The sequence below is a fragment of the Aotus nancymaae genome, unplaced genomic scaffold (genome assembly GCF_030222135.1).
Source record: "Aotus nancymaae isolate 86718 unplaced genomic scaffold, 86718_ANA_hifiasm-v0.15.2.pri h1tg000006l, whole genome shotgun sequence".
NCBI lineage: Eukaryota > Metazoa > Chordata > Mammalia > Primates > Aotidae > Aotus > Aotus nancymaae.
In genome coordinates this window covers 41,616,994-41,644,527 of record NW_026988417.1, presented here as the reverse complement: position 1 = coordinate 41,644,527, position 27,534 = coordinate 41,616,994, and the positions used below count along the sequence as shown (strand labels likewise).

The 27,534-nt window shown below is 38.0% G+C and overlaps 1 protein-coding gene across 1 annotated transcript in view; it reads right to left on the bottom strand.

Moving 5' to 3' along the window:
• Positions 1–22,528, bottom strand: part of GRXCR1 (glutaredoxin and cysteine rich domain containing 1) — a 141,813-nt gene extending 119,285 nt beyond the window's left edge. The window contains exon 1 of the mRNA XM_012475007.2: positions 21,576–22,528. Coding sequence (XP_012330430.2) covers positions 21,576–21,977 — 402 coding nt within the window. The 5' untranslated portion in view covers positions 21,978–22,528. The remainder of the gene's footprint in view (positions 1–21,575) is intronic.
• Positions 22,529–27,534: the final 5,006 nt, after the last annotated feature.

Sequence of the window (27,534 nt, the reverse complement as noted above, 5' to 3'; positions counted from 1 at the left end):
GGGGCTACAGGCCCCATGCTAGTTTAAAAGTCAATAGGGCAGTCATTAAAGCTTAAAGTTCCAAAATGATCTCCTTTGACTCCATGTCTCACATCCAGGTCATGCTGATGCAAGAGGTGGGTTCCCATGGCCTTGGGCAGCTCCACCCCTATAGCTTTGCAGGATATAGTCCCCCTCGCAGCTGCTTTCATGGGCTGGTGTTGAGTGACTGCAGCTTTCCCAGGTGCAGGGTGCAAGCTGTCAGTGGATCTACCATTCTGGGGTTTGGAGGACAGTAGTCCTCTTCTCACAGCTTCAGTAGTCCGTGACCCAGTGGGGACTCTCTGTGGGGGCTCCCACCCACATTTCCCTTCACACTGCCCTAGCAGAGGTTCTTCATGAGGGCCTGTACCTGCAGCAAACTTCTGCCTGGACATCCAGGCATTTTTTATACATCCTCTGAAATTTCAACAGAAATTCCCAAACTTCAGTTCTTAATATCTGCACTTGCAGGCCCAACACCATGTGTAAGCCACCAAGGCTTGGGGCTTTCACCCTCTGAAGCAGTGGTCTGAGCTATACATTGGCCCCTTTTAGCCTCACTGGAGATGAAGCAGCTGGGACACAGGGCACCATGTCCTGAGGCTGTATAGTCGACCCTGGGCCCAGGCCACAAAACCATTTTTCCCTGCTAGGTTTCTGTACCTGTGATAGAATAGGCTGCTGTGAAGGTCTCTGACATGCCCTGGTGATATTCTTCCATTATCTTGATGATTAACATTCAGGTTTTTGGTTACTTATGCAAAAATTTCTGCAATGGGCTTGAATTTCTCCCAAGAAAAGGGGTTTTTCTTTTCTATCACTTCATCAGGCTGCAAATTTTCCAAACTTTCATGCTCCACTTCCTCTTGAACACTTTGCCACTTAGAAATTTCTTCTGCCTGATAACCTAAATCTAAATAATTTAAGTTCAAAGTTACACAGACCTCTAGGGAACATGCAAAATGCTGCCAGTCTCTCTACTAAAGCATAGCAAGAGTCACCTTTGCTCCAATTCCCAAGAAGCTCTTCATCTCCATCTGAGACCCCCTCAGCCTGGACTTCATTGTCCATATCACTATCAGCATTTTGGTCAAAACCATTCAACAAGTCTCTAGGAAGTTCTAAACTTTCCAGCATCTTCCTGTCTTCTGAGCCCTCCAAAGTGTTCCAACCTCTGCCTGTTACCCAGTTCCAAAGTTGCTTCCACATTTTGCCACATTTTACAGCTGGTACCAATTTACTATATTAGTTCATTCTGGTACCATTCTGGTACTATATTAGCTCACTTCTGGTACCAATTTACTATATTACTTCATTCTTGAGCTGCTATGAAGAAATACCTGAGACTGGGTAATTTATAAGGAAAAGAGATTTTATTGACTTACAGTACTGCATGTCTGGGGAAGCCTCAGGAAACTTAACAATTATGGCAGAAGACACCTATTCACAGGGCAGCAGGGAGAGAATGAGTGACAAGTGATAAGGAAGGACCCTTACAAAACCATCAGATCTCATGAGAACTCACTCACTATCATGAGAACAGCATGAGGGAAACTGCTCCCATGATTCAATTATTTCCATGTAGTACCACCCTTGATACCTGGGGATTACTACAATTCAAAGCGCAATTTAGGTGGTGACACAGAGCCAAACCATATCACTAATGATTTCAAATTTTACCTCATTACAGTGATGAGATTTATATTTCGTATCACTAAGATCAGCACTTTAGTTTCCCAATGTCGCAATCCTGTTTATAAGATAACAAGGGCAAAGTACGGAAAATGTTGAAATCACTACACAAAAATGAATATATAATGGTGTTTTTACAGCTGAAACTAAACTATTGACTAGGAAACAGAACTCTAAACCTGGCATATAAGAATTGTTCAGGGCTATCATTTGAATATGAAGTAAAAAACTTCCTGTACACATGAGATGTGCTAGTTTATGTGCAATGAGCATTGACTTCCTCCCATGTTTGCTGTACTTCCATAAAGGGTTCAAGTTAACATACTTCTTTGAACATTTCCAAATACATTGAAAGGAAATCATAATGTGTCAATATAGAAAATGAAGCATGAATTGCACCAGATTATCTTCAGATCCTTTTCAATATTAAGTCTTTGCAATTCTATGGAAACAAATATGATTTTAAATAAACATGCAATGGTTTCTTCCAAACTATAAACTGCTCTACTTTAATGCATCTTACACATTTATGCCAGATAATCTCCCCAAATCCCCAGGATTATTGTTTAAATACCCATTTTTTGCATATTTTTATCAGAACAAGACACTGGATTAATGACAGGAACTCTGATAATTATACCTGGGCAATTGCCAATCATTAAATCTCAATTATCCAGGAAAAACCAAGATATCTGTTCATCATTTATCCTGTCTTTGTTTGCTCTTGCTATTGGCTCACTTTTTGAATCCTCACTAAGAATTCAAAACAGCCTTCCAATTTTATCTCCCATCATTTTCCCACATAAACCCTCTACTACAAGTAAACTAATCCCCTAACTGGCTCTTAAACATACCTTATATTTCTGCTAAAAGGCTAACTTCCCCATTTTTAATGTAAGTTATATCATATGTAATAGAAGTGTTATATGCCAGATACTGTTCTAATTTATACACATGTGTTAATCAATTTAATCCTCACACTAACACATAAATTAGGTATAACTACTAGCATCAATTTACAGATGAGGTAACTAGATTTTGCCCAAGATTTCACAGCTAATGGGTGTACATGATCTAGAAGTTTGAGCCTAGGGTTTTTTTCTCCCCCATAGTCACTGCTGTAAATCACTACACATATGGTTTAATTCAAATCCTATCTGCTGCTTGGAAATCTACTTACCCTTCTATCCCCAGAAAATCTCAGAATCTTCTGATATCATAGAATATATATATTCTGCTACTTACTTTCCTGCTCACCAATACTATCTTGTAATTTTTCATATTGCAGTGTATTTCCCCCTCTTTTATTCTTGTAATTTTATATGCTTGTGCCTTGTCTTTCTATTGAATTCTTGCCAGCAGAAGTTGTATGTTCATTAGTACTGATTTATTGCTTGATTTTCATACAGTTTTGTTGCTATTTCTTTTTTAATTATATGTATTAAAGGCATATTTGGAAACCTAGTCAACTTTCAAAATATATTCATGCTTCAGTTGCTTTGGAATGGCCTAAAATTAGATTGAATTTTCCTTTTTTGTAATATACTGTCTTAGCTATCCATTGCATATCAGAATGTGTTCATTCATTTCATCCACAAATATTTATAGAACATTTTTGATGTAGTCAAGTACTATGCTAGGCACTCAGAATATGAAAATTAAAAATACAATCCCTTCAGACATGTGAGAAGGCCAGGTAGTAAGCAGATTTCTGTGTTAGAGTTACAGTATGTTGTAATAAGGGCTTTTGTCGAGCTATAATGCATGTGTTACAAGAGCTCTAGAGGCACTTAACACTAAGAGGGGAACCATGGAAGCTTCCAGAAACAATCACATCTGGAGTTAGTATAAAAGATTAAACTAACAAAGAGAAAAAATAGTGGCAGCATTTCAAGAATTAAAATCAGCATGCACTCCCCTCCCAGAAAGAATCAGACAATATAAAATAGCAAAGTATGGTTAGGATACCTGTATTGATATGTATGTGCTATAAGGGAGAGTATGTTTAGGCATAAGACTGGAGGAGTCAGAATAGAAAACCAGGGACAGCTTATATGCCACGTGGGTCAGCTGTGTCTTTTGTTCTACCTCACACCCTCCAGGCTTCATGTTGATTTCCAGCCACAGCTTCAATAAACAATTTTATGTGCAGTTTGTACTAAGAGAAACACTGAGAGCTTATGACCTGAATCATTTTCTATCTTGTGCTCTTTCTAACTTCTCCGTGGGCATTCACAGAAGCCCACACAGCATATGTAGCCAAGAAGTATAAGAGGATATAGATCTCTTGGGGCAGCTCTTAAGAAAAATGAGGGAAAGGCCATAAATGCATCTCCCTGTTATTGCTGGGTGGTGTAGATTCTGAAAGTCACTCTAAACCTTCCTCAGAAGGCCTTGGAGGGATCCAGGATCAAATCCATATGGTTCATAGCAGTAATCAATACACATTTTGATATGGCTAGGTTTTGTGTCCCCACCCAAATCTCATCTTGAATTGTAATCTCCAGGTGTTGAGGGAGGAAACTGATGGGAGGTGATTGAATCATAGATGTGGTTTCCCCGTGCTGTTCTCATGATAGTCAGTTCTCATGAGATCTGATGGTTTAAGTGTTTGGCAAGTTCCTCCTTCACACACTCTTCTCTCTCACCTGCTGCCATGTAAGATGTACTTACTTCTCCTTCTGCCATGATGGTAAGTTTTCTGAGTCCTCTCCAGCTATGTGGAACTATGAGTCAATTAAACCTCTTTCCTTTATAAATTACTCAGTCTGGGGTAGTATCTTCATAGCAGTGTGAGAACAAACAAATACACATCTGTATTGGCTTTTCCTCCATCCATCTTGAAAATGCCTTCATCCCTCCCTCCTGCCCTACACAAGTCCTTATTCACACTTGGCATTTGAGAGGGACTCAGGCTAATACACCAGATTAAGGAGTTTGATTTTATATGTAAATGCCTCAGAGAACCATGGTTTGTCTTTAGCAGGGGAGTAACATGATCAGAGTAACAATTGGATGATGAACGGATTAGCTGAGGGCAAGACTAGTGGCTGGAAAAGAAAATAGGAAGAGTTTCTTCATATTTCATACTGCAACATAGACATAAAGTTACTAACCAGGAGGTAAATGGATTTTTTAACGAGAAAATAACAATAATGACCCTAAAAATTGGCTAACCAGATGGCACTTTCTGATTGCATTTTAGAAAAAGGAAAATGTGCAGGGACTAGCTCTGGCTCCAGGATAAATTACTAAGTATGTAGAGTTTGTTTTGTGTTTTCTGTTTGTTTTGCTCCTCACCCTCACTTTTTCTTTTTTGATTTTGTCTTTAGAAACTTTCTAGTAGTCTCACTTCCAGAGATGTGCTGGTAAACCAACTTCTGGGTATGGGGGAGCCCTAATTTGTAGTCTTTGCTAATTTTTTATGACATATAAAACAGCCACCGTGGCCAATTTCAAACTTCCAAGGATTTAATAACTTATTTTCTGTGTGGTAGACAAACCTGAGAGCAATAATGTAAGCATGCCTTAAGAATGATCCTGTATGGCAGATGCACTAGACAGCAATAACCTAAGAAATGAGGGTTGCCACGTAAAGGTTACTGGGGAAAGGGTGTTAAGTAAAGATGCCGTATAAACTGTGTGCTTTTTATAAGCAGTTGTGATTCTCCTGTCCAGCTCGCAGCCACTGGGGCATCCCTGCATGTAAGTCCTCAATAAACCCTATGTCTTGTTTGCTGGCTCTGGGTCTCTTGTTAGGCTTCTAGAATCTGGTACCATCCCCACTGGAGTCAGTAGGATTTGGGCACAACACCTGCCAAATTTCTTCATATATAACAGTCCTCTCTCCAGCACACCACTGCCACAGGAGAGGGCCCTGGCTACTCAGAACCCCTGGCAACCAGTGTTCTCCTTTCTCATTTCTATCAAAATGTGTTTGCCTTTCATTGCTGGTATTCATGCAATGTGTTAATGAGACATCCCAGTATTCTAAATTATGATCCTTTGCCGACTCACCACCATTCCTCCTGTCTCCAGATAGTGTAATTTTATGTTAACAACAGGTAGTAGATGTTTTGATGTGTGACCCCCATCCCTCTTCAAGTTTTAGAATTCATTTATGAGTAGACATAGAAGGTTGCTGGTTTTGAGTAAAACTCACAAATAGAAAGACTTTGCAACAGCTGCAGGCTAAAATACAAGAAAATCTGAAGCTTACTGCATACAATTCTGCAGATCCTATGTCACTATAGTTATCTGTGGTAGAGAAGGTTGCCATGTAGTCTATTGCCAGCTTCAATCAAAAAGTCACAGCACCAATCCCTAGGGTTTGGTTCTGGATCAAGACCAGGCCAGGTGTAGGAGATAGCTACACAATATTTGAAAAGCAGCTTCTGGCACAACCTTGGCCCTGATAGAAACTCAGTATCTACCCTACCAGACCATTAGAACTACCTCTCAGCACTATAACATATATACTGTCACACTCACAAGGCCAGGGAGGTATAGCAGCAATTCAGTGTAAAATAAAGGTGGTTTATCTAAGCCCAGGCTCAAGCAGGTTCAGAGAGCTCAAGTAAGCAACACAAACAGGCAGCAACACTACCCCTGCCAGGCATCATGCCATCCAGACCTGCCACCTGCTAGAGCTTTACAGCAGCATCTTGAAGGTGTGGCTAATGCATCAGCTTGGGAGTTGACCCCCTGTGGGAAGGCAGTATCACTCTTCAGGATGTCACTTATACCTAAACCAATGGTCATTATGTGGTGCTACTTTGCCAGTGGCTAGAATTCAGGGATCCAGGAACCAATAGGAAGAGTAGGAGCCCATTCACCATTACTCCCAGTCACCCACCTGGAGGATTTTTATTTTCTCTGCAACATTAGGCATCAATAGTTCAAGTCCTTGATCCCAGAAGGGAGCTCTTCCCCCAAGCAATGCAGTAAGAGTTCCACTATACTTAAAGCTCTAGTTGATATCTAGTCACTTTGGGCTCATCATGATAGTAATCTAAGTAGCCCAAAAAGCAGTCACAATACTGGCAAGGTTAACTGACCCTGAGTGTCATGAGGAAGCGGAACTGATGCTACATATAAGGAGCAGGGAGAAATATGTTTGACACTCAGGGCCTCTCTTGGTATTCATGGGTTTAGCAGAGAGTCAGTAAGTACAGCAACTACTACCTGAGAAAGGCATAATAGTCAGAGCTCAGGCTCTACAGGGACTGAAAATATGAGACAACCAATCATCTGAGCCACCTAATTGAATGGAAGTGCTAGCTAAGAGGGGAGGTGTCTAAAGTGGATAGTGGAAGATTATCAGCTATCATTTCAAGACCAACAACAGTGTGGGAACTGTAATTTATCCCACTAGCTATCCCATTAACTGTGACAAGGCTGTGCTTGGATGCAATAAACTTAATGGGAGGAAGCAGATAAATCTGAACAGGGCAAGAGGTGAACCACAGTGAATACTCCCAGATCCCTTCATAATGCTGGCTGACCCACACCCCCAGCTACTGAAATATTGGCTGCTGAAAGCTCACAGCCAGTGGCCAAAGACAGGTGAGGCCAAATGCATGCTACAATTTGTATTGCAGAGCTTCTCCAGCGTCTGGGCTGGCTCTGGCATCTAGCCAAGATGACTACCTTGTTTTGCTTTCTTCCCTGCCTTCACCTGTTTCCTTTACTCCCTTTCTTCTGAGATGCTCCCTTAATAAATCACTTTTTACAAGAATCCAATCTCAGGTTCTGCTTCTAAGGAACTCAATTTAACACAAAGGAGATCTCTGTAGTATGGAAATAGGGAAACTAATAAAAAGAATTTCAGGTGACAGATCAAAATGAAAGCCAAAATATTTCAGAGCAAATGTTTTTTCATTGTCCTTTAAATTATTTTGGTTTGTTGTCAGTTTATCTCATGTAAAATGCATTAATATTTACCTTGTAAATTTTCTGTGAGGATTGAAGAACAGAGGCACCTGAGATAATTTCCATCACATGTAGGCATTCAATAAAGGGTTACTTGTATTGCTAATACTACTAGCATCCTTTTAAATAGTTCAAAAATAAAAACAAGCTTGCTGGCGACCAATAAAATTAGGAAATCTGGAGCTGTAATGCTGAAAGTCTTGCTGAGAGTGGGTCTGTCCCGCTCTGCATGCAGAGAGCTTTGCTAGCATTGTTCTCTTCTGATGTGAAATGAGTTCCAGCTCACTGACTGTGAAGCCCCTGAGGTGACTGGCTTCCCAGGCAAAGAGTAAAGGAAGGAGCTGTGGGAATGACTGCTGTGGCTCTGTAGTCGTTGTGTTTTATACTTTTTTGTGCTTTTGATGTCATGGAGCAAGCAGGAGAGAAAAAATAAAGCCAAGTGCACTGTGTTGAGAAGTTCCTTTCTGTTTTAGACTGCTCAGCTTAGGTGAACTATGATACACACCTTTTTAAAATTGGACAGTTAGCATCCTACTGTACAGATAATAGAGGATAGGTAAAATAGATAAATAATATACTAGGCCAGCCGCGGTGGCTCATGCCTATAATCCCAGCACTTTGGGAGGCTGAGGCAGGTGGATCACAAATCAGGAGTTTGAGACCAGGCTGGTCAACATAGTGAAACCCTATCTGTACTAAAAATTTTAAAAAAATAAAATAAATAGCCGGACATGGTGGCATGAGCCTGTAAATCCCGGCTATTCAGGAGGCTGAGGCAGGAGAATCGCTTGAACCCAGAAGGCAGAGGTTGCAGTGAGCTGAGATCACACCATTGCACTCTAGCCCAGGCCACAGTGTGAGACTCCATCTCAAAAAATATATAATAATAATAATAATAATAATATACTTTTGCTGCTGTTAGTTAATGAAAAACTGTTCACCAGCCCTATTGTCTTTTGAGCTTTCCAAAGTCGTTGTGTTAAAATAATTAAACCCAACAGGTAAAAAGCTGTGGACCTGAGAAAATATGGATTTTAAATAAAATAGAAAGATTAAAATTCTCAAGGACAGGCAGAAAAAATATACGCAGTTTATGAAATAAGATTACTATTAAAATGCTTTTGTTATTCAAGAAGCATGATCCAATGTGAGCCAAATTACATAAAATAAAAATGACATCATATGAAAGTTCCTGGATAATGGTGTGGCAGGCACTGTTGCTTGTTTGTTCATCAGCTATTTCCAACCCCGTCCTCCTATGCTATCTTCTACCAAACAGGCAATGCCAGTTACATTCCTGGCCTCTTATGATGACAAGGAATGGTTGCACGAAACATAAGAGAATAAAATGTAAGAGAATGCATCGGTTATTTTCTGGAATTTTCTTTTCCTTTCTGATAAAAGAGGCACACCTATAAGGAATGTACTCTTTTGCCACACTCCCTTTTGGTTTGGACTATGGTCTGGTGTAAGCTATGGCACCCATTTTGAATCCACGAGAGGACATCACCAACAAGCCAAGAATGGCCAAACAGAACAACAGGAAATGTCTGGGTCCTTTATCATATATCAAGCCACAAAAAAACCTCAGCAACAGCCTCTTCTGAATTTCTTAAATGATGTAATAAATGTCTTCACATTTTCAGCCATGTCTAGCAATCCACTCTGTAGCTCACAGTGGAAGACACTCCATAGAGATAAAAACAATTCCCTGGATTGGCATGGAAAGGCATTAAAAATCAATCCAGGCTATTACTAAAGAAGAGATTGATTCTGTTTCTACCCAGAAGGTACAAGCAAGGCGTTCAGATGACAGGTGTTAACAAGGAACACTCAGACACAAGGCATGTGGGTGGCTGACTGAGTTCACAGGTATGGAGCCAACTATAGGAGAGCCAGGCTGGCAAACACTTGGCCAAATAGACACAGGAGCTAATATTAGGGAATCCAAGACAAAGGCCTAGGTAGGGGCCAAAGCCAAGACAGGATCTCCAAGAGAGGAATTGGCCACCAGACAACAGGTTTGTGTGGCAGGGTTGGAGCCAAGTTTGGGGGCAGCAGCTGAGACTTTTCAAAGTAAAGTCATTTCTGCCAAAAAATCTTGTGGTACCAGGATGCCTTTTATGGATTGGCCCAGGACTTCCCACACAACTTTGATTTTAAAAATGTTATCTGAGAGGAACAGAATCTTCTTAAGATTTATAGAACTGGGTCAGATGTCCCACCTCTGCTCCCCAATAAGCTCTTGACTACTTGCCATGTTACAGTAACTATGTGTTTGTGTATCTCATAAGAAAGAATTACATTCTCTGAGGACAGAAATCATGCTTTGTTCATCTTTGCACCCTCATCAACTAGCAGAATACTTAGTAGCACTTGAACAATGTGTTTGAAGAAGGATAATAAAAATAACCATATTTATTAAGTACTTATAAGGTACCAGGCATCAGGAAACATGCTTTATACACAATAACTCATTTATTTCATAGAAATAGTGACAACCATTATCCCTACTTGACCAATAAAGAAACTAGGCTTTATAGAAGTTAAGTACATTTCCTCACATTACACAACTAGGAAAAGTTAGACTGCATGTGAAACCAGGCCATCTCCCTAGAGAGGACAGTGCTCTTACATATAAATGGAGGGAAAGCAAGCACAGTAATCATTTAAGACACTAGTGGAGAATAAGGTAGTTTTCTTTATCTCACAAAGAAAAGGGGAGCTTTGATTTCTAGAACTTATGTCTTCTCGCTCCTAAGAATAACTGACAGAAGAATGTTTTCAAGAGTCTAGACACACAGGCAATGAAGGTAAATAGGGGCAAGAGTTTGAAGGAGTGAAAGTTGGGCATCTTCTGTGAAGGGCTTTGGGCACTGCCTGTAGCATCAGCGTAGCACATGGACTGAAGGAGCAGCAATGAAGATGGACACCAGGATCCATGGACCAAAATCATCTCTAGACATTCTGGCCCCTTATGAACCCATATATCTTGCTGATCACAATGTGTGGGGAAAGAATCCTGAATGATGACTAGTACAGAGCTCCCTGTCCATTCCTACATAGAGCATCCAAGAGTCACTTTTTTTTTTTTTTTTTTTTTTGAGGAGTCTCAGTCACTCAAGCTGTAGTGCAATGGTGCAATCTTGGTTCACTGCAACCTCTGCCACCTGGATTCAAGTGATTCTCCCTCCTCAGCCTCCTGAATATCTGGGACTACAGGTGCATGCCATCATACCTGGCTAATTTTTTATTTTTTATTTTTTTTTTAGTAGAAACAGAGTTTCACTATGTTGGCCAGGTTGGTCTCGAACTCCTGACCTTGTGATCTGCCCACCTTGGCCTCCCAAAGTGCTGGGATTACAGGCATGAGCCATAGCACCCAGCCCCAAGAGCAACTTCTAATCTGATTTAGAAACATCAAGACAAATTATGTTACCTGAAGTAGTTGGTTGCGTATCACATTTAAACCTCCAGCAGAAAGGAGGGAAGGAGAGAGGAAAAGACTCTTACATGGGATGGATAGGCAGCTACTGAATTTCCAACATAGGTTTTGGGTCTGTTTCAGTTCCCATAAACTCTCACCACCAAGGGATTTTGGGAGAGGCATGTATAATTTCATCTCCAGACATTCTTCATGGAAATATAAAAAATACTCCCTGAAAAAAATCATCTTGTAATTGAGTAGCTGAAGCAGGAAACATTGGCCTTGGAAAATGCTGAAACAAGCACAAATTTAGGAAAAAAAGAAAAGAAAAATGGGAAGAGGTATATATAACTGTCTGAAAAGGGAAATTCTATAATTAGAGGAATAGCGCTGAAAGTTGTGATTAGGAAAATCTACAAAGCTGTGGCCCAAATTTTTGTCATTTGGTTTTCTTTGTAGTTAGAAAGAGAGGCAACATCTTCAGTAAAGGATCATTGGTTTATTTGTGTTATATTTGTAGTAGATTTTCTAATATTATTTTAAATAAAATGTGCATAACTGTTTTATATGGCCAGACACTTAAAGCACCAGGCACTGAGAGAGCCAAATCTTCAGCCTCTGGGTCCGGTTGTAGCCTCTGGGTTTCAAATGAAGCCCCCTGAGTTCTAGAAGCCCAGCACTGGATTATTGACTCAATTGATTCAAAAATGTTTATGCTCTGACAACAAGCTACATGCTTCTCTGAGATAATAGTTATTTCCCTCAGACCATAGGAATTAAGATGAACCCTTGGGACAAATGACTCCTTTTATGAGCAGTTTCTGGCACTACAGGAATAATGTATTAGAGTCATTTTTTATTTTTCTTTAACTTTCAGTGTCAGGGGTACATGTGCAGGATGTGTAGGTCTGCTGCATAGGTAAATATGTGCCATGGTGGTTTGCTGCACAGATCATCCCATTACCTAGGTGTTAAGCCCAGCATTTATTAGCTATTCTTCCTGATGCTCTCCCTCCCACTACCTCACCCCTGAAAGTCCCGAGTGTGTGTTGTTCTCACGCAATGTGTTCATGTGTTCTCATCATTCAGCTACTCATTCCACTATGAAGATACGTGCACACATATGTTCATTTCAGCACTATTCACAATAACAAAGACATGAAATGGCCATTAATGATAGACTTGATAAAGAAAATGTGGTACATATACACCACAGAATACTATGCAGCCATCAAAATGAATGAGATCATGTCCTTTCCAGGGACATGGATGGAGTGGGAAGTCACTATCCTCAGCAAACTAATGCAATCACAGGGTCACTCTTAAATAAACAAGGAAACCCTGGAGTCCTCTGAGGATGATGTGTTTTGCATCACAACCACTCTCACATCATTTTTCTTCCCCCCTTTTCAAAAAACCACTAGCTTAACTTTATTTATTTCTAATATTTACTAAACAAAACATTTGTTGCTTCATGAGGGATGCTTAATTTTCATTGAATTAATTTCTTTTGACCCATTTGGCATTATTCTATACTGACAATTTGCCATGATCAACATTGTGTTCTATTTACTCAGTAAGGTATATAATACTAAGATACAACTAGATTCAAGACCAGAGTCCAAAAAGATTTTAAATGCCTGGACTAACATAATAAAATTAAATTCTATTGAATGTAGCATTCTATACATAACTATAGAAAGGAAACTAACAAAACAGCATTATAATGTTTGCTCAGGAAAGGTATCTAAGAAGGCAAGCCCAACAATGCAAACCCATTCAAGACTCTGATTGTGCCATATTTATTACCATCCTTTCAGCCAAAGGAAGTCACATGGTCAAGATCAAAGCCAAGAGCTGTGGAAATATACTCTACCCCTGGTGGCCATGACAAAGGTATGTCAATGTGTGATACTACCACAGAGAAACAGGACAAAAGGAAGCCAATGATTTAGTCTACAACAGAGCCTCAGTCTTCTCATGAACAAATAAGCTTAATATCAAATATAGAAAGCAAATATAATAGCCACCCACGTCTTAATCTCCACAAGCTATGAATATATTTCTTTACACAGCAAAAGCGACTTTGCAGACATGATTGCGTTAAAGGCCTTGAGATAGGAAGATTATCCCAGACTGTGTGGATGGGCCTAGCATAATCACTAAGATCTTTGTATGGGAAAGAGGAAGGCAATAGAGCTAGAGAAGATGTAACAGTGGAAGCAGAGGACAGAAGGATGCATGGCCACAAGCCAAGGAATGCAGTCACTGGAAGCTGGGAAATGCAAGAAATGAATTCCACCTTAAAACCTCCAGAGAAGGCCAGGCGCGGTGGCTCAAGCCTGTAATCCCAGCACTTTGGGAGGCTGAGGCGGGTGGATCATGAGGTCAAGAGATCGAGACCATCCTGGTCAACAAGGTGAAACCCCGTCTTTACTAAAAATACAAAAAAATTAGCTGGGCATGGTGGCACACACCTGTAGTCCCAGCTACTCGGGAGGCTGAGGCAGGAGAATTGCCTGAACCCAGGAGGCGGAGGTTGCGGTGAGCCGAGATCGCGCCATTGCACTCCAGCCTGGGTAACAAGAGCGAAACTCCGTCTCAAAAAAAAAAAACTCCAGAGAAGAAACAGCACCGCCAAAACTTTGATTTTAGCCCCATTACAATCATTTCAGGCTTCTAACATCCGTAACTGTAAAGAGATAAATTTGTGTTAAGACACTAAGTTTGTAGTGATTTGATTTGTTTCAGCAGCAGTAGGAAACTAACAGGTGAGTAGTAATTGGTGTTCAGTCTCTTCTAAATATGGATACCACAGGCTTTATTTTTCACATAACCAGCATGATTAATGTGGATGCCAAAGATCATGTTCTTTATTTCTGGGAGAAACCATGAGTCTTGGATCCTTAAAAGGGGGATATTTACTTAGGACAGTTTGGAAGCAACAGAATCTTGGGACACTGGAAGGCATCCTTTCTGCCAGATGCTCCACAAGTATTGTGCTGTCAAAGGAAGGTACTCATGAGATGGCCACCAGAGGGCATATGAACCTGGCTCCTCACGGAAGATGATAAGCAAATAAAACAGTTGCTCTGTAGCATGGGTTAGCTCTGGGATCCTCATGAGTAGAGTTACCCAACAGCCTCTCCCTGCTGACCCTGCTCTAGACCCTCCTCTCAATCTCTAGACTACCCCGCATTGCAAGTTCCTGAGGTCAGAGACCACCCAGCTCTTGTCCCCTTTCTGACTATGACCCTTCTTAGTCTCACCAGTTTGGTACTCTAAGTCTCCCTATTCTCTTTCCACTGACCTGTAATAACAGAATTTCCCAGAGCCTTCTCTGCTGACAAAATCCATCTCTAGCAAATCAACACCTTGGCTTTCACTACTCTACCCTCTTTTGGACTAGTCAAGCTTATACAGAGTTTTCATATAATAAGGATCTTTAATTTCATAAAATTAATTATATAAGAGGTACAAAAAAGAAGTAACTAATACTTTTATAGCCTAACTTTGCTATTTAAGATCAAAAAATAAGGAATACTCCTATTATTTACTTTATTTATTATGTAAAAAGGTCTATTCACTCCTGGTTAAATGTTCTAAGGCATAATTTATCAGCAATTAAATGAGATAATGAATTATTAGAAAATAAAATTGAGCAAAGAGATCTCAAATTTTAGTTGAGTAGATTTGTGCACATAAATAAAATGCCCTTAATTGAAAATTTCAGCATGACATCTTTTTCTGGTTATAATTTTGTAAATCCCTTTCAGGTTATAATTATTGAAGGATTGACATATTTATATGCTGTGTCAGTTTATAGACTATTAAACATTTATATTACTTTTATACAAAATTCGAAATACTGGGTTTCAGAGAAAATATCAGCATGAGCAATATCTGCCAGCATGAGCAAGCAACCAAAAGAATGTTTGTCTTGCCCGGCTGTTAAATAGCTTTTTTAAGGTTTAGAAACATCAGGTGCTAATTCCCTAATTATGTGGTAACCATGGGCCACCCATAAGCATTCATTAAGCAGTTTCAAGTCGTACTGCTGAATCTGTGAGTTTGCTCAGCAGGTTGTTCTAAAGCCAGAGTTCAGACAGATTCACAGGATTAAGCTCAGGCAATTACCAAAGTTCCACAAATTAAAATGTCATGATACAAGGATTCTGAAGAACCAGGAAAAAATGAGATTTTCCAACTTAGATATTAATTGAGCTAACTTTAGAAGGAAAGTTTTAATAAGATGAGTAGAACTTGGATAAGTCAGTGCTCATGGTCAGAGTCACTATTACTGACTTCTAGAGACTTGTAGGATCAAGGTAAGAGTCATTATACGACGAGCCTTCAGTTCTTGTGCTTGAGACAGAACTCAACTAGAAAGAAGGCAAGAGCAAGCTAAAGACAAAGATCCAAAATAAAACGATGTTCTAATAAGGGAAAGACTAAAAGGAGAAAAATATAAGCATTTGCCTGAAGAATGCATACAGGCTGGTAAGCAAACAAGAAAGCAGAAAGAGAATCTTCTGGGGATGAAAACAAAACCTTTTGTATCTGAGTTCCTCCAGAAATTGCTTTACACAATTATTCACAACACACTACTGTATATTCCATGAAGGCAGGAATTTAGTTTTAGTCCTCACATTATCTAACATATGTTTTGTCTCATGGTAGATATGCAATAGATAGTTATTTATGAATGATTGAAAATGATGAAAAGAAAGAATGGAATGAAGCAAGCAAACGACACTTCGCCATGCAAACTCTAGTCCTATCCAATATGGGAAATCTCCAAACCCAAAAGAGATGGAGAAGAGAAAATAACCACTAAGAATGTTTCACTTAATTCATTAACTCAAGGAAAGAACATTTATTGTGGTCCTATTCAGTATGTGTGCCTAACGCCATGAGAAAGAAGAGCAAAGGATGGTATGTGGAAGGTGGTTGCAGGACTCTAAGTTCTATCAGTTTACAATTCTTTAATTGTACATAAATATCAGTAGTACCAACTCATCTTTGCTGCTTTTTCTTTCCTTTTTACATAAGTCACTTCATCTCTTAGCGTAGTTTCTCGCATCATTTGGAACTATATCAAAAATCCTAGAGCTTCTTCAACTACTTCCTAATATCTAAAAAGACAATATTTTCATTAATACATGATAAGTCTTGACAGAACACTATATAAGAATTTCTCAGGATACATGACATTTTAAAACCTATAAATTAATATTTCTGACACAGAGAAGAAGCTCAGATCACAATTAATTGGTTAATAGTAATATACCTCACAGGGTTGCTGTGAGGAATAAATGTCAATCCACATAAGTAATGTCAACAGCGTCCAATATTCAATAAGTACTTAATGCTAATTATTTTTCCAGAGTAGTCCAAATAAACCACTGGACTGAGGCGTCATCAAGAGTATCACCTTGTTGATGATGAAATATTATTCTATTATCAGAGTTTGATTCAGTGAACTGGAGATGGATAATGAATACTGCTAAAAAGGTCTGTTAACGCTACCCATCCTGAGATAGTGAACCACTCTAAGCACAATATACTTGAGGTAAACAAGTCATCCTCTTCCACTGTCAGTCCTTGCAATCTCATGACACTTTAATCAAATGATGTTATAGAAATGATATAAACCTTTTAAAAATACAATTTAAAGCTAAATGGAAGCTATTTAACTCTGCAGAAAAAACTTTTGCAGCTGAAGATCAAATGTTCAATAAATAATAAATTGTAAAACCTGCTAACCAAAAGTTGAAATTTCAAAAGGCCAGATTATATCATAACATGATATGTTTAGCCTTATTACATGTTTGTCATCATGACATTTCAAAACGTAAAGTTGGGAGATTCTGCATGTAGTATTACACTTTTGAAAGCCAAAAGGGCAAAAGGCAGAGTTCTTGTATTACTAGCTTTGGGCCAGAGACTGGATTTCTCTAACACTTAATTATCTAAAAACAGACATAATAGTAATTTTTCTGTTCACTTTACAAACTTTTGGGTAAAATTAATTAAAGTGATATATGTGAAATCCCTGTGTAAAATGCAAAATAACATTTTATTCCTCATTACTGGAAAATTTTATAAAAATTATTTACTTTCTTTAAAAATTAGCCATTGTTACTTCATGCTAAACAAACTACAAAATCACCATATAGCTCATACCTCTCAGTACCCAGTTGACACCATTGTATTTGAGATATACTTTGTTCTTACTTCCAAAATCTCTTAGGGTGACTCCTTAGGTTTTTCCACAAACATATTATTTTTATTTCATTTGTCCTGAAACATTAGAATGCTTATAGATACAACCACACTAACCAGAAATATGCAGGTACATACATAGACAGAGGTTATATGTTTAATTTGAATTCTTAGAAAGGAGCTGCCAAATTATAGTATGTGTTGTAATTATTTTCCTTCTTTGCATCTATTTATCTCTAGTACAGTAATTTCAAATTTGGAGAAGGAAAGGGAATTAAAATTATGGAAATTACTCTGTTAGTAGAATATTCTAACAGAGTATACTCACATAGTTTGAAGATAAGGTCAAGAAAAATCGCTGTCTGAAATGTAATCTCATAAGAATAAATTAGCAAAAATAAGCAACCTTAATCATCTGCGTCATTGACACACCCTAAGAGAATTTGGAATTATTCTGCTGCTAAGAGCAAAGTATATCTCAAATCCAATCATGTCAGCTAGGTACTGAGAGGTATGAACTATATGGTGATTTTGTAATTTGTTTAGCATGAAGTAACAATGGCTAATTTTTAAAGAAAGTAAATAATTTTTCTTTTTCTTTCTTTTTGTTTTTTTCTTGAGATAGAGTCTTGCTCTGTCACCAGGCTGGAGTACAATGGCACAATCTCAGCTCACTACAACCTCTGACTCCCTGGTTCAAGCGATTCTCCTGCCTCAGCCTCCCCAGTAGCTAGGATTATAGGCATGCACCACCACGCCCAGCTAATTTTTTGTATTTTTAGTAGAGACAAGGTCACCATGTTGGACAGGATGGTCTCGATCTCCTGACCTCGTGATCCACCCACCTCGGCCTCCCAAAGTGCTGGGATTACAGGCATAAGCCACCATGCCTGGCAAGAAAATAAATAATGTTTCTAAAATGTTCCAGTAATGAGGAATAAAATTATGTATCTAGATAGAGATATTCTAAGAGCAGAATTTATTAAAGAGTATTAAAAACAGAACGCCTACATCAGAGTGTATTGATAAGACTTCTGGACCTGTTCCCAAATTAACTAATTGATAAACTTGAATATCCATAGGAAACATGGCTGTTGGGATAAACTTTATTCATCTTTGGCTCAGAAAAATCTTTCTGATAATCTAACCTGATCAAAAGAACAAATAAAAAATCATTGTATATCTCATTCATTTTCTTTATTAAATATTGAGGAGATAAGGAACCTTAATATTTTTATTTATCCTCAGGAACTGGATGAATTTTCCTTTTACACTCTAGGTCAATGATTCTCAAACTTTAGTTCATGTAAGAATAACCTAACAAAATTCTAGTAAATGCCTATTTCCAGGCCACAGTCATGGCTAGATTCTAGGTTTTCAAATTTCCAAATTGGCCTCTCTCCAGCTCTGTATTCTTCTAATCTCTGGGAGAGTTGGCCAATTCAACCACCTGGAGCTAAAGAGCCATTATCTGGAACAGCTAGAGACATTTTGCTTCACCATTAACCACCCTCTACAACGCCCATCTAAGCAGTCAGGTGACATTCTGCTCTTCGCCTCCTGGTTCATCACTACCTTTAACTACCTTGATTAATACTGCACATCCTCAATTACCCAGGATTATATAAGGTAAGCTAATTAACAAATAAAATGAAATTCATTCTGATATTCCTATAATAGACAACTTTCTAAGCAAGTGCCACTACGAAGTAAGAACATTTTAAGGAAAAAATTGCAATGACTTCCTTTCTGTGCAGTTGAAATTTTTGCAAGACATATGCCAATGTTTTATGAGACAGGGATAAAAGAGTGGAAACTAATACAGAAGAGGCAAGTGATTCACAAGGTCTTTGAAAGATTTTATTTATATTTAGGGTTTTCTTTTAAGTTTAAGGTTAAGTGCTTTAAGGTTTTAAAATTTAAATCAAAAAGAAAAGCCTCGCTGTTTTTTCAGAGTTCTTTGCTTCAATAAGAATTGGCTGTGCATTGAAACCTTAATAAAATATCCAAGACACCAACTGTTCACTTTTTCCTCCTCGAGGGAAATTACTAAGTTACATCAGTCAAGTTTACTGCTTACTTTTCAAGAGATATGGAAAATATATAGGGGGAAAAGTCATATCTGGTAGAGGATATGGGAGTAACTGAATAATAACTTCTGCTTCTAGCCCCGGGGCTTCTCTGTGGAATGCCTATGGGAACATACACTATCATCATAAGACATATGCCTAAGATGTATACTACCCCAAATGACATCACATCCCTTAAAAAGTATGGCAAGCATCCAAATTAGGTCTCTACATGATGTTGGGTAGGTTGTATTGCACAACTTTAATGGGTGCCATTCATGCAGACAATGGTGAATGGAGCACCTTGGGCAATAATGCAACTGGCAGCCCTGATCCAAGTGTAGTAGCTCCTTTAACTTATGTTTTGTCCTGGAGATACCGGAGAACATTCACATGATGAAGATGCTGCTGCTGATGATGAAACTAAAGATAATGGCCAAATGTGTGAATACCTACAATAGACTGATTACTTTGCCAACATTATAAAGAAAGGACCAGATTGGTGGGCAGTTGGGTGGGGGTGGATTTGATTAAGTATCAAAGACCTTGAAGGACCTCTGCTAATAACCTTTATTGCTCATTATTGCTCTAAAACGGAGTAAATGGAATGGGGCTAAATTATTAGAAAAAGACAGTTTTACTGTTTTTTTTTTTTTTTTTTCTCAAAATGAGGCTATAGAACTATGCATAGAAAAATACACAGGTAAATATTGTAAACTAATCTAGTATTAAAATACTGATTTTGGAATTCTGTGAGTTTATAGCACTGTCAGGGTAAACACATAGGGAGAAGAAAGTTTTTCTCTTGTAGGTTTTAAAGACTTAAGATATTTAGTCATAAAAAATAAATTTTGGGGGACATTGTAATAAACAGATGCCAATCAAAGTACTAAAACTGGTAGTTTTGGAAACAACCCTTCAAATCATAAGGCAATTTAAATAACGACAAACTTAAGTTAATCATAATGGATACAAACATTTTAAAACAATTGTTGCAAAAAATCTTGGTCTACTCCTTGGCAATAATAATTTCTGCATTTGGTGAAGCTCAGTGGCCACTAAGATTGCCATAACCTAATAATCACATCTCTAGGCACTGATACAAGATTGTTCCCGACTTAGTGGAACATAGTCATCAGTTTCTGATTTTCAGTCTCCAACCTCACCCCAATATGTAAAATTCTTTACCAGTAAGTACTATATATTAAAATAAACTTTGCTCTCCACTGCTTTTATCCTTTAACTAAAACTAAGCTTTAAGTCATCCTGATGGGATATTTTCAAATACTTCCTTTGAAATAAAATATATTTAAGTACCTTCATGGAAATCCTCTCTCTCCATCACTTACACATTTGTATATAATGTAGACATTGAATAATTCATCACAAGAGGTCATTTTATTTAAAAATTGAGAATATAAAAAGGAATTACAATGAAAATATTGGCTACCTTAATGATAGCAATCATTCCTGACATAATGACATCTGTTTTTAACAAAACACTTGTTAACATTAGATCATTGTCAAAAGCCCCCAATACCTGAATAATACATTTCTGTATTATTCTGCAGAATCTATTACATTTAACAGCTAATAATTAACTATAAAATCTGGATCTCAGTCTGTAAATTTATAAAGGAGTATTTTTTCAAGCATCATCCTAGAATTTTTATGGGCAAATTAATAGAAGAATGGATATTGGATGAAGCCTGCAACCTCCTCAGGAATGGGAGGAAGTCAAAATTAGTCTTTATTGCTGTACAACATTCCAGTTGAACCCAGCCTCACTGAATGCATGCACTCAACCTTTTCTGGTGTAAACATCTACACAAGTAATGATAAATGCTACACTCATATTTCAAGGATAATAAACCAGAAGTTAACTTCTAATATTTGCTCAAATGCTTTGAACACCATCATTTTTCTTTTTCCTTAGCAAAGTAGTAGATATATTATTTTAGTCATCACACACTGGCAGAAAAGACCACTTACATGTTATAAATTTGGCTTTGAGAAGTCAGTCTATTTCCCAAGCATAGTGATCCTATTTTTAATTGATAGCTATTAGGACGGTATCTTAGGTGGAAGAGTGTCTCACGAAGTATGCAGGAGTTGCAAATAAGAGAGGCTTGCTTTAACTGGAGAACAGAGAGGTGTTTAGATGGTGAGTTAGGAACAAAGAGCAGGAGAAGGAAACAGCGATGACTTACCTGTAATACTTTGGTCAAATTGTTAAACAGAGCCTGACCAGCACTCACTTTGTATTTGACACCTCTGACTGTGCCATTTTTGCTTAAAATGTTGACTCTTCTTGTACCAAAACCCTTCTCACTGGCAGCCCTTGCTAACACCAGCAAGTTATCCTGGTCATTCTCATTCTCATCACCTTCTGATTCTATGTGGCCATTCTGCTGTCCATCAGAATCACTTAGTCCATCTATCCCACAGATACTGGCACATTCAGAATCCAGAGAGCCTGATGGTTGCCCATCTTCATATACTTCCTTCAGAACTCGCCCACTGTGAGAGGACGCTATCCGAAACCGGACTCTCCGTGGCCTGTCACTTTCTGGCTTCATCTCCCCTTTCAGCATGGTCACCTCCACCCACATGAACAGTTTATAGCATTTTGGGTTTGTTTTTACTGCACTAGTCCACTCTCCAGATAGCAGTATCAGAGCCAATTCTAGTGATGGCAGCACTCCTGTGAAACTGACATCAAAAGGAAAGAAGATTCCCAAGGACTTACAGGGCGTCTCTGCTATTAATAATGAATATGTGTGTGTGTGCTATGGTTACCTTTAAACTAAAACCTGCAAAGTGATCCCAGCCTTTAAATATTAAATAGCCATGGCGGACTCTTTAACAGGACAAGTGCAAGAAAGTGGCATGCAGCGAAAGAGAAAATAAGTATGGGGCAAGAAAATGAAAAGCTTGAACTTTGAAGCCAATGGTGAGCATTGCAAAGGACCTGAGCACTGGATATGTCTCTACAAGTCATTGTGGAAGGCAGAGGTCAGAGATAGATGTGGAATCAAGTTTATAGGATAAGAGAAGTCATAATTTTCTCACAGTACTTATTTCTTCTTTCACTCACACTGAGTGATCTTTCAGAAGGGCAATGAACATGTTGCGTGCCTGCACAGAGCTATCAATATTAGTTCTTATTAAATCAACTATTAGATTTTATCTACATTGCATAAGACGAATGTCCAACTTGTATCTATCTTCATGTTCCAGTAGTTTTGCTAAAGAATAACTTAACAAAAATGCTATTTTTAGCTTTTTTGAAAACAGAGAACTTTTGCTTTGTTGCTTTCCGCCTTCTGCTAGTAGAAAACGTTGTTCTCTTTGACAGAGGAAAGGTTTCAGAAAGAATATATATGCAACAGTGAGGGAAGAATAGAAAAACCCTCCAGGCTAGCCAGATCAGCCAAAGCAATCCAGGTGATCAGCATTGATACATATTATATCCAAATCACCCATGCATAGAGAAAGGTCCTCCTCATGCTGTGCTCAGTGTATTTTCTATCACTTTGGCAAGCACTTAAGGAACCTGTTATGATATAAGGTCATATTGAAATTTACACTATAGTGCGTGCCCCAAGCTGTCTGCACCTCCTGAGGGAGGATAAGCAGCTGACCTGCACAAAGCACTTAAGGATTTTAATTGTTAAAGTTTTGGTCTCATTATGAACTTAATTTACATTTATTTTAGAAAATTTAGAAAATAATATCATGAAGTTGAAAATAAAATCATGAAAAATCTCACCAGAGATGTTAATAATTTTGTGTATTTTTTTCCAGGGTGTATGGCAGAAATGCTGCACGGCTCACAAAACCAGATTGCCCAGGCTCTTGCATTTAAGGGAAAAGGCAACAAGTGCTTAGCTTTTGATGATGATCGTGAGCAAAACTGATGCATCATTTATGCACCAAGACAGCTGAGACAGAGCCTGCCCTGTCTATGCTATTTGTCTTCCTGCCTCAGCTGCTAGCTGCATGACCCCAGAGCAATCTGGAAGCACTATACTGAGCTTGCCAGAGTTACAGAGAAATTAACAACCACTACCACCCTACATTAGATGATGTCATGAGAAAAAATAAGCCTTTATTGTGTTAAGCAATGGAGATTAAAATTTAAGAGTTGTTTGTTAGAGCAAATATCATTACTGAATCTGATTAATATGCTCTCATATATAAAAGCATATTACATTTATTTAGTACCTTGTTTTTTGTTTTTTGGTTTTTTTTTTTGGTCAACCTTATAAAGGGAATCATTTCCTATACCATTATTTCTGAAAAACATAAATTTAATGTGTGTATTAAAAAACCTCCTGATAGCCATGTTGTATTTTATTTTATTCTTTCTGGATTGCTAGATGTTTGAGTTATTTAAAATATTAAGTAAAATAATGCTGTAAATAATATTCTTGCTTAAAAATCAGTGTACATATATCTGGCTGTTTAGCATAAATTTATTTGGGAAAAATTAATGGGGTAAGAATTTTCACAAATTTAAAGCCTTGATAAAAATTGTCATTTGCTTTTGAAGACAAATTGTATAATTTACACTTCTACTAGTATATGAGTGCCTGTTTTATACTGCACTCCTGCCAATGCCAACACTGAATACAAGCATATCTCAGATACTGTGGGTTTAGTTCCAGACTGCTGCAATAAAGCAAATATTACAATAAACAATCAAATGAATATTTTTTGTTTCCCAGTGCATGTAAAAGTTATATTTATACTATACTGTAGTCTATTAAGTGTGCAATACTGTTATGTCTTTTTAAAATGCACATGTTGAGAATCATCATTCTCAACAAACTGACACAAGAACAGAAAACCAAACACCACATGTTCTCACTCTTAAGTGGGTGTTGAACAATGAGAACACAGGGACACATGGAGGGGAACATCACACACCAGGGCCTGGGGGGTGGGGGGCAGGGGAGGAATAGCAGGGGGTTGGGGGACTGGCGACGGATAACATTAGGAGAAATACCTAATGTAGATGACTGGGTGATGGATGCAGCAAACCACCACCATGGCACATGTATACCTATGTAACGAACCTGCACAATCTGCACATGTACCCCAGAATTTAAGTATAATAAATAAATTTTAAAAATAAAAATAAAAAATAAAATGCGCATATTTTAATTTTAAAATATCTTATTGCTAAAAAATGGTACTTCCTTAACCTTCAGAAAGTCATAATCTTTTTGCTTATACGGGGTCTTCCCTCAATGTTGAGGGCTGCTGACTGATCAGGGTGGTAGTTGCTGAAGGTTGGAGTGGCTGTGGCAATTTCTTAAAATAAGACAACAACAATCTTTCACAAAATATTTCTTTATTGTATGCAATGCTGCTTGACAGCATTTGATCCACGGTACAACTTCTTTAAAAATTGGAGCTGATCCTCTTAAACCCTGCTGCTGCTTTATCAACTAAGGTTTTGTAATATTCTAAATTCTCTGTTGCCATTTTAACAATGCTCACAGCATCTTCATCAGGAGTAGATTTCATCTCAAGAAATCACTTTGCTCGTGCATAGGAAGCAACTTCTTATCCATTCAAGTATTATCATGAGATTGCAGCAATTTAGTCTCATCTTCAGGCTTCACTTGTAATTCTGTTTCTCTTTCTATCACACGGAAGTCACTTTCTCCACTGAAATCTTGAACTCCTTGAGCCATCCATGAGAGTTGGAAACTTCCAAACTCCTATTAATGTCAATATTTTGACCTCCTTCCATAAATCACAGATGTTCATAATAGCATCTAAAATAGCAAATCCTTTCCAAAAAAAATTTTAATATACTTTGCCCAAAGCCACCAGAAGAATCACTATCTATGACAGGTATAGCTTTATAAAATGTACTTCTACAATAATAAGACTTGAAAGTTCAAATTAGGCCGAGCACAGTGGCTCACATGTGTAATCCCAGCATTTTGGAATGCATATTGCTTGAGCTCAGGAGATAGAGATCAGCCTGAGCAAAATGGCAAAACCCTGAAAAATCCCATCTCTACAAAAAAGGACCAAAACAATTAGCCAGCCATGGTGGCTCATGCCTGTAGTCCCAGCTACATGGAAGCTGAGGCAGGAGGATCACTTGAGCCCAGGCAGTCAAGGTTGTGGTGAGCCAAGATCACAACACTGCACTCCGGTCTGGGTAACAAAATGAGACCCTGTCTCCAAACAATAAAAAAGGAGAAAGTTCCAATTAATTATTTCTTCATTCATGAGTTGCAAATTAGATGTTGTGTTAGGAGGCATAAAAACATTAATCTCCATATATATATATATATATATATATATATATATATATATCTCCAATAGAGATCTTGGTTGACCACATTCATTGTAAATGAGCAGTAATATTTTTAAAGAAATTCTTTTTTCTTTTTTTTTCTGAGAAGTAGTTTTCAACAGTGGACTTAAAATATTTAGTAAACCATACTGTAAACAGATGTGCTGTCCTCCAGGCTTTGTTGTTTCATTTATAAAGGATAGGCAGGTAGGATTAGCATGATTCTTAAGGTTCTCTGATTTCCAGAATAATAAATGGGCATTGGCTTCAAGTTAAAGTCATTAGATTCTACAAGAGAGTCAGCCTGTCCTTTGAAGCTTTGAAAGGATTTCTCCTCTCTAGCTATGAAAGTTCTACATGGTATGATTTTCCAATAGAGAACTGTTTTATTCACATTGAAAATCTGTTCATCGTTATAGCCATTTTCATCAATTACCTTAACTAGATCTTCTGGATAACTTGCTGCAGCTTCTGCATTAGCACTTGCTGCTTCACCATGTACTTTTATGTTATGGAAATAGCTTCTTAAGCCTACGGACGATCTAACTTCTGCCAGATTCGAACTATTCTTCTACAGCTTCCTCACCTCTGTCAGGCTTCGTAGAAATGAGGAAGGTTAGGGCCTTACTCTGGATTAGGTTTTGGTTTAAGGAAATGTTGTGGTTGGTTTGTTCTTCTATCCAGACCACTCAAACTCTTCATATCAGCAATTAGTTTGTTTTGTTTTCTTATCATTCACGTGTTTACCGGAGTAGCACTTTTAATTTCCTGAAGAAAATTTCTCTTGCACTCTCATTTTGAGAGGCTGAGATGAGAGGATTTTTAAGCCCAAGAGTTCAAAACCATCCTGGGTAACACAGCAAGACCCTATCTCTACAAAAAATTTAAAAATTAGCCAAGTATGGTAGCATACACCTGTAGTCCTTGCTACTCTGGAGGCTGAGGTAAGAAGATAATACTTGAGTCCAGAAGTTCAAGGTTGCAATGAGCTGTGATCACACCACTGCACTCCAGCCTGGGTGAGAGCAAGACCTTGTCGCAACCCACACAAAAAAAGAAACAAATAAATAAAATTAATAAAGCATTGGCTAGACTAACCAACAAAACATAAGAGAAGACCCTAATAAACAAAATCAGAAATGATAAAGAAGAAATTACAACTGAAATGCAAAAGATTTTTCAGAGACTATTATGAACAACTATTCACTAACAAACTGAAACACCTAGAGGAAATGTGTATCTCTCTGGACATACACAACCTCCCAAGATTGAATCAGGAAGAAACAGAAACCCTGGACAGACGAATGATAAGCAATGAGATTGAATTAGTAATAAAAAGTCTCCCAACAAAGAAAAGTCTGGAACTCGATGGCTTCACTATCAAATTCTACCAAACTTACAAAGAAGAAACATGACATCTCTTCACACTATTCTGAAAAAAAGTGAAGAGGAGAAAATTCATCTAACTTGTTCTATGAGGCCAGCATTATCCTGATACTAAAACCAGGTAAAAATGAAACAATAAAAGAAAACTACAGGCCAATATTCCTGATGAACATAGTTACAAAAATATCAATAAAATACTAGCAAACAAAATTCAGCAACACATCAAAATGATAATACACCACAATTAAGTGGGATTTATCCCAGGAATGCAAGAATACTTCAACATGCAAATCAATAAACATGATATATCACATATACAGACTGAATAACAAAGATCGTGTTCATTTCGATACACAAAGAAAAAAATTAATAAAATTTAACTTCCTTTTATGATTAAAATTCTCAACAATCGAGGCAAACAAGAAACATATCTCAACATAATAAAGGTCAGGTATGACAAA